We start from the raw sequence: 8,842 nt of genomic DNA, 5'->3' as shown, positions 1-8,842 counted from the left end.
TGATTGTCGAATATGCGATTTCTTTGAGAGAAATATACTTTTGGGGGAAAGCATCGTGGTGATACGAGGGGATAATAACCCATCTTTGATTCAAAAATTTTATTGGGCATGAAAATATGGGGCCACGGGATTTAAAACATTGCGGATATTGGAACTGGTTTGGCTCCATGAGCGGACAGAATTGAGTTTGGGAAGTGCCGGAAGTCAAACGGAAGAGCGGCTAGAGTCACGCCCACTTTCTTGAGCTCTGGCGGGCAGGGAGGGAAAAGCGATGGCGGCGACTGGCGGCCTGCCCGCTCTTTTCCCTTCGCAGAGCCAGTTGGACTTGGCGCTGGAAGAAGCGACCACGCTTCAGGAGAAGGAGAACTTGGTGTATCAGCACGTGAAAAAAGTGGACGGATGGGAGCGGGATTTGAAAGTCCCAGAGTTTGGAGCAGGTGAGCAGAGCCTGTCCACCGATTCAGGATAGAATAGAATTGGCCAAGTGTGATAGGACACACGAGGAATTTGTCTTTGGTGCATGTGCTCTCAGTGTACACAAAAGAAAATACACATTTGTCAAGAATCACGAGATACAACCCTTAATCAGGAAACACAATATTAATAGAAATTTTAAGTATACAAACAAGTTACAATCATACAGTCCTGTGGGAGGAGATGGGTGATAGGAAGGATGAGAAAAAACTAGTAGTAATAGTAGTACAGACTTAGTAAATAATTTGACAGTGCTGAGGGGATTGTTTGTTTAGTAGAGTGATGGCATTGGGGGGGGAAAGTTGTTCTTGTGTCTAGTTGTCTTGGTGTGCAGTGCTCTGTAGCGATTTTGAGGGTAGTTTGTATCCAGGATGTGAGGGGTCAGTAAATATTTTCACAGCCCTCTTTTTGATTCATGCAGTATACAGGTCCTCAATGGAAGGCAGGTTGGCAGCAATTGTTTTTTCTGCAGTGTATTCTGAAGTGTAGCTGGTGTTTGGTCTCTTTGCAGGAGCTGTCAGATCTCTTCCCCCCCCCCCCCCCCCCCAAGTTTTCAGATTTCTCCTGGCTGTCAACTTTTAGCTTTGCTTTCCTCCTAAAAAAAATCACATACCCTAATCTTCTCATTGCTCTTCCCGTAGATTGGTTCTGATTTCTTCTGATAATTTTTTTTTTAAGAATCGTGTTCTTAAGGAGAATATTTGTAGTTCAGGTTGAAAATCAGAGGGTACTTGGTGCTCTGTTTTCTTGCAGGTGTTTCATTACCTGAACTAGGTAAGATCTATGCTAGTTAGGAATGGCCCAACAATCAAAGAGTAAACAGTACCTAAGCTAATCGTAAGCAGCCCAGTCAAAGAACCTCTAAGACCTGCCTCAACAACACTGACAGGACAAGCCACTGACTAGAATATAAATTGAAAGTAAACCCCATTCCTCACTAGCACTGATGATGTTATCTAATTTGAGTAATGACATGTCTACAAGAAAAGAACCAACATAGAGAGTATCAAGGATCCTTCAAATTATGTTTAGTGAGCACCATGATTTGGAAACTACTCCTGTTGATGCATTCTGAAATTATATATGCTTCTTTTTTAAATTCAGCCATATCTCACCACTGGCTCATATTTACTTTGCAACAATCTACCATTGCAATACATTTACAGAAGGCCTCAAAATATTACTTTGATGTTTGGTGAATGAATCCTTTCCTAAAGACCAGTGTGGGAGAAACTTTTTGGCACTCAATGCCAAAACGGGAGACCACACAGGAGAACGCCGGAAACTGGAAGAGCAGTTCCCCAGCAGGTATCCACAGGAGCTCCAGAAACTGGAATAGCAGTTCCATGCCACGCATACGTGCCAGGGAGCTGTTCTTCTGGTTTCCGGCGCTCCCACGTGTGCGAAGACCACGCCTGTCAGGAATCGGAAGAGCAATGGGCAATGTCTGGCGTGCCCAGAGAGATGGCTCTGTGTACCACTTCTAGCATGCTAATGCTATAGCTTCACCGTCATGGATACAGGTTATTACATTTTCTCTATTAATTTACATTAACTTATTTTTAAGCCTATTTTTGCAGCCTATCAATACTGTTTTAAATATCATTTTTTCCCTTCCAGCACTAGTGTTCTTACACAGTTTGTATTATAGGCAGTCTCAGTTTCAGCATTCAAATGTTAAATGTTTTTATATACATTTGCTTTATCATAAAAAGGAAAACACACAAAAATTTAAACAAAACGAAGGCATATTATTCAACACTAACAACAAATAAATTTAACATTCTGATTAATAATTTTTAAGTGATTAATATTAAGTGATTAATAAATTTAATATAGGATTCACCCTGGCTGGTGGCTGGAAAAAAATAAAAAATAACTTTTCTTCTTTTATATACACTAATTTTATATACAGTGGTACCTCAACATAAGAACGCCTCCACTTAAGAACTTTTCTAGATAAGAACCGGGTGTTCAAGATTTTTTTGCCTCTTCTTAAAAACCATTTTGTACTTAAGAACACAAGCCCAGAAAAATTTTCCAGGAAATTTGAGAGCGGCACAAAAGCCCGGCCAGTTTCCTGCCATTCCCCTTTAATCCTGGCCATCTCTAGCTTTTGTGGGCTGCCAGAGGAGCCTTTCGGTGGTGCTTAAGGAGGCTTTGGCAGTCCAGAGTGAATGAAGCATTTTTCTTTCTCTGGGGGCTTGGAGAGGGAATAAACCACTTCGCTGTGGTGACACCCTTGCGCTGCGTCCCATACACCCGCCGCGAGATTGCCTCCCAGAGTGCCTCAGCGTGAAAACGCAAAAGGGGGAGTTACGGAGAGGGGCGGCATACAAATCTAATAAGTTATTATTATTATTCTCCCCTGCCGGATCAACTTGGCTTCAGCCAAACTGAGGAGTCACGACAGTGAAGGAAAGGTGCCGGCTACAAAGTGAGCGAGCTAGCAAGAGGAGAGGGGAGCCCTTCATCATGGGAAGGTAGAGACAGGAAGTAGCAGCAGCAGCCGTCTTTCAGTCAAAGGAGATAGAGGTTCCCCCCTCTGGTCCACCTGGGTTTCTCTCCCTGGCGCAGTGTATGGCGCAGTGTATGGGAGGCAGCCTCTCTCTGGCGCAGTGTATGGGATGCAATTTATGGGAGGTGCGTGCCCCTCCTCACCGCCTCAGAGTCCCTCTTTTTTTTTTTTAAGCCTTAAAGTTTGGGAATTTTTTTGATTCCCCTATTCACACCTTCTTCCTTCGGCAGCGACTGTCCTCCTCCTCTTCTTCTTTCTCCTCCTCCCACCCAAATTCCAAGCTTTTATTTCTTTCCTAATGGGTTTTCACGCATTATTTGCTTTTACATTGATTCCTATGGGAAAAATTGCTTCTACTTACAAACCTTTCTACTTAAGAACCTAGACATGGAAAGAATTAAGTTCTTAAGTAGAGGTACCATTGTATATACTTATTAAAAGTCTACGGAGAGGGGCGTCATACAAATCTAATAAAAAATTTAAAAATGTTGAAAAGTTTGTGATGAAAGACTGAAATTTATAGCATTCCGCTTATTTCTCCAGTTAAATGGAAAAACATTGTTTAGTGTCTTATACACATAAAAGCAATATGATCAAGCTAATAGCTTGGGCTGAGAGCCAAGGACTTGCTAGATAGACAGCTTGCTTTTTTGATATTCCTCTCTTTTTAATTTCCAAACTCTGAAGCTGAGGGGAAAGCAAGTGATTTATTCATTGCTTTCACTGTGTATATGGGTAAACAACTTTCTTTCTTGCAATCTTCCTCTACAATCTCTCTGCTCTTTTCTTTGATGTGGCAAAGTTCAGCCAAAGGAGAGATTGCTTACTGAAATCACTTTTGAGCCCGCCCCCCACCCCGGCAACGCAGAGGTTGGAGAGAAAGAGATTTCAAGAGAATAAACGGTTTGCTCATATACATAGTGAAATCAATGTAGTCACATCATCACTCTGAGCCATAGGTGCATTATACAAACAGATTGTAGTACTCCTTCAAAATCCTTTCAATCTCACTCTATAAGAAGAGTGCAGAAACAAATCAATTCCTGTGAAAAAAAAAATCTCACTTGCCTGATCCATCCTCCTTCTTTTCCCCAGAATGAAGAGATTAGAGAGAAAGAAATTTCAAAAGAGTACAAGTATTTCTTAACTTATTACCATTAATTTAATTACTGCTTGAAATCATGACTTTACTAAACAGGGAGTCTTATGACCGGTCTTCAAAGTTCCAGCTATGGCAGCATCCCTGCAGTCATGTGAACAAAATTCGGGTGTTGGCAAGCAGCTTGCACACTTGGTTGCAGCATCCAACAGTCATGTGACAAGCAAAGTCAGTTGGTTAGCCAGCATGGAAGGTAAAGGATCCCTTGGATAAGTCTTCCCGGCATCCCAGCCATTCTTTGCTGGTTTGTACCCACTAGTACCCTCCGTCCCTGGCCTTCTTGCACTTACATGCATGGTCAACTTCCACACCTTGTTTCTCTAATCTCTCTGCTTTCACTCATACTTTTATGAACTCCTCACCCTCTTCTCAGCCTTCCTGAGCTCTCCTCCCCAACTTGTACATAACCTCCATCGTATTTCCCCTCTCGTGCCTCATGTGGCATCCTCATATTCTTTCTCTGGAACATTCTTCTTCCTTAATGACTCACATATTTTGGTATTATGGTGAGCCCCGCAACTGCCTAGATTGCCATCAGTAAGCAATGTGGCGCAGTGATTAGAATACAGTACTGAAGGTTACTTCTGCTGACTGCCGGCTGCCAGTAGTTTGGCAATTCGAATCTTACTAGGCTCAAGGTTAGCTCAGCCTTCTATCCTTCTGAGGTGCGTAAAATTAGGACCCAGAAAAGTTGGCTTGCTGATTCTGTAAACTACTTAGAGAAGGCTATGAAGCGGTATATAAATCTAAGTGCTATTGCTATTTTTGATATGATTACTTAGCAAAGACAGTCACAATGGCTATCATAAATTAAAAATTATCTGTAAAATGTTTGATTTTCTGTACATCAAGAGTACTGTAATTGTCCAATAAACTGGAAAGAGTTGTGCAAAGAAGAGATTGCCTACAGAAATTGCTTATTTTTTTCTCACCACTCCATCACAGAATGGAGAGATTGGAGAAAAAGGAGATTTCAAGAGAGTAAGGTGTTTGCTTTTCTATACATTCAGACCAGAACAATAATTTCAGCAATGAGAATTTACTATTTGCATAAACATTTCTACTCGCAGACTGCCCTTGCTTCTACCTTATTGATTTATCCATTACCTATGCTTTAAATTTTTCTGATATTTTTCTCTCAATAATGTATCAACTCCATCAAGCCACCTCTTTTTTAAATCTCCTTCATCTCAATCATTCACTCTTCTTTCATACACCGTTTTATACTTTACGCCTCACACTTTTTCCCTAAATGTAGAAATCATTTCAATCTACAATTTCTTTTATATTGGAAGTTATACTGTATAGACCTTATTAGATGTCTTTCAAAAAATTGTTTTTGAAAATGCTTAAGATTTCTTTTGTTGTTTCAACAAAGGTACTGATGATAGTTCTGTGACTAATCTCATTATATTGAATTACATTTGATGAAGCAGATAGGAAAACAAAACATTGATATTGTTGTAACATATGTCATCTGGGCTATGCTTTTAATTATAAAGTTTGTAATTATAAACTTGTTTTTCTTTAAATAATTATATTATTTTAACATTAACTTGAATAGTTTTATTTTATCCTTTGTTATCTGTTAAAAAGACAGAATGATAAAAGGTATATTTTTAGATTAACTGTGAGCTATGAATTACAAATTTTGAATATTAAGAATATTTTTGTGTTAGAAATTCATTAATGCTTTTTTTAAAAAAAAGGAACACTAGTTGTTATTTCAGAATACACTTAGTTCTTTTAATGTCTTAAAATAATGTGTCTTAAAATAATGTACTGATTAGAACTTTGATTTCAGATTTACAGTGGCTGAACACTGAAGGTTCACTTTCTTTATATGAACATCTTTGTGGAAAAGTGGTGGTATTAGATTTCTTCACCTACTGCTGCATCAACTGCATCCATATTTTGCCTGATCTTCATGATTTAACGGAGAAGTACTCTGATAAAGGTATTAAACCAGTCAATATTTTGTTCAAAGACAGATAACAGTCTTCAAGAGGGCTTGCACTTTAACTGCTTGTGGTAACATAACAATTCTAAGCTGATGCCTTTTTGATTCTGCCTTTAGACTCTGCCTCTCCTTTTACTACACTTTCCACATTCATGAACTAGAGCCAGCTTGATTCCTCAGCCTTACCTTCCTGCATGTACCAACAATCACCAAGAGAATATATGGCCTTCCTTCCTTAGGATTTCCAAATCTTTTAACAATGAAGATGGGAACTATATATAAATATAATTGTATTCTCAGTTGCAAGAAAAATGTTCCCAACCTTTTAAAGATGAAAATGTAGGCAGTACATAGATATTTCATTGAGTGATTTGTGCCTTTTCCCAAAATCCTACTATTAGCTAGTAGTTTGTGATTGCAGAAAGTCTGAAAAAATGTCTAAGAGTACAAGCACAAATTGCTATTCCCTGAAGTATACATTTTATAAAATGTCACATTATTCCTCTAAATATAGTTGTTTCAAATTCAGTGCCAATATCACAGATGATGCTTAAATACAGAGTATTGTTTTATTGTCAATATTAGCGCATATATTTTAATAATTATGCCAAACATAAAAATTGTAGATCTATATTGATACATGCATCAAATCTAATTAACGGCAACTAACATATTTGTCTAATGCTTTCCTGTCTTATCCTTGCTAGAGCTATTTCTGCATTCATAATGGTATTCATAAGGTTATTTTAAACCCTAATGCACATTGTTATCACATTGACAGTCTGGAAATGACCTGTTGGATTGCTGTATGAGGAAATACTTCTTGACAGAAATACTTTGGGATGGAGCCCATTCTTTTTCATTGCAGTTTTAAATTTAGCCTGATCATAGAATTTTACTCTGCAGTTTTTTATTATTTTTGCTGTGTTGTCAATGAATTTGACTTAAAATATAGCTTACTTTTCTTTTAAACAGAAAACATATTATTCTAATCAAATTGATTTACCTAAATACAAATTGCTAGTGTCTGGATTATTGCTTTGACCTATACAAAACCAGAACACAAAGGTTGTGTTCTATGAATTTTCATTTGTTCTCTTTTTTTGTTTACTGCTTCACTATGATTGAAACTGCTGTAAAGTTTTGCTTAAATTTTAGACAAAATTATGAGCAGGAGAAATAGCAGATCCCATTTCAATAGCAAAATTATATTTGTATAGTAGCAGTGTAAAACATTGTTCTAGAAGTCCAGTATCTGCATTATTTCTGCTGCTTATCTTCAATTATTAAAATAGTAAGAGGAAGAAAGAATAATAATCTATAAACTCTTGCAGACTTCTGCAAGTCTTCAAAATGATAAGCAGAGTGCAGCATTATCCTTATTCCTATTAAATCCTTGTATCACTTTTGAACTCTTATTCTAAACCTAAATGAAAAGATAGTGCATGTAATGTTTTATTATTTATTGCAGAAATCTTGATACTCTCATAATCAGGTCGTTTTTATAGCAGAAAAAATACAATTGAATTCTAACCAAATGAACTATTAAAAGCATTTGTTCTACTTGGTAATAAATTAAATTAAATACAATATAAAAGTCATTTAAGCATGTGGGAAAGGATACTGAAATCAGACCTATCATTTCCTCAGTTCTTTTAATCCAGGATTCTGTCTCTTAACAGAGCACAAGGTTATTTACAATGATATTGTGTCAACTGTGCATAATAGATGAACAAGATTTCTGGGACTTTTTTTTCTCAGAAGAGAGTTCCTCTCTGTATCTGTCTCATCCTGTCTTGTAAAGTGGGCTGTGAGAATAACCTTGAGAAACAGGACAAAGAACTATAGCTTCAGACATCCTGCTGAAATGTCCAATTTTGTTATTCTGTCTTCTGGTTTGTAAAGTTTCATTTAAAATGAAGGGGGTCATTTTGAAGTTGATTGAATAAGCTATCTAGTATTTTAATCACCATAACAGTGTGTTACAATAGGTGCAGTGCTAAACAAAACTCCTTTTATTTGTTGTTTTGTCTTGATTAAGGCTGCTCCCTTTCTTAGCTTAAATCTTGATTCTGAATCTGTAGCTTTAGGCTTTCTTATTTTAATGCTTTATTATGGAGCCGGGGTGGTGCAGCAGGTAGAGTTCTGTACTGCAGGCCACTGAAGCTGACTGTAGATCTGAAGGTCAGCGGTTCAAATCTCATCACCGGCTCAAGGTTGACTCAGCCTTCCATCCTTCCAAGATAGGTAAAATGAGGATCTGGATTGTGGGGGCAATATGCTGGCTCTGTTAAAAAGTGCTATTGCTAACATGGTGTAAGCCGCCCTGAGTCTAAGGAGAAGGGCGGCATAAAAATTGAACAAATAAATAAATAAATTATTAATTTTAAAAATCTGTTATGACAATACTTGATCTCTTCTGTGTTACAATTAGAATATATCCTAGGGAGGGGCAATTCTGAACCTGTGTTGTTACATATTTAAAGAAAAAAATCAGGAAAATATACATTGGTTTCCCTTTGAAATTGCTCTAAGCAGTTAACAAGGAAGAACTGATTTTGATCTAATAACAGCAATAAGCCGCTACCACATTTTATAACACTGGTAGTACAGACCTATGTATTTTTACAGTGAAGTTCTACATACCCGCTCTTACTGAGAACCACATGCATATTATAACTGTCTAGCTTATTCTTTACATCCCAGCAACAATAGAACAGCATTCCAACTA

At 37.7% G+C, this 8,842-nt stretch overlaps 1 protein-coding gene across 2 annotated transcripts in view; it reads left to right on the top strand.

Annotated features, from left to right (window-relative positions):
• The first annotated feature begins 34 nt into the window (after nt 1–34).
• NHLRC2 (NHL repeat containing 2) overlaps nt 35–8,842 on the top strand; it is a 41,013-nt gene continuing 32,205 nt past the window's right edge. For both annotated transcript variants that reach the window (XM_070752671.1, XM_070752674.1), the window contains exons 1-2: nt 35–437; nt 5,956–6,108. In XM_070752671.1, the coding sequence (XP_070608772.1) occupies nt 272–437; nt 5,956–6,108 (319 nt within the window). In that variant the 5' untranslated portion in view covers nt 35–271. The remainder of the gene's footprint in view (nt 438–5,955; nt 6,109–8,842) is intronic.

Source organism: Erythrolamprus reginae, chromosome 5 (genome assembly GCF_031021105.1).
Source record: "Erythrolamprus reginae isolate rEryReg1 chromosome 5, rEryReg1.hap1, whole genome shotgun sequence".
NCBI classification, from domain to species: Eukaryota; Metazoa; Chordata; class Lepidosauria; order Squamata; family Dipsadidae; genus Erythrolamprus; species Erythrolamprus reginae.
Note: the sequence above shows the minus strand (reverse complement) of the source record. Positions and strands in the feature narration are given on the sequence as shown.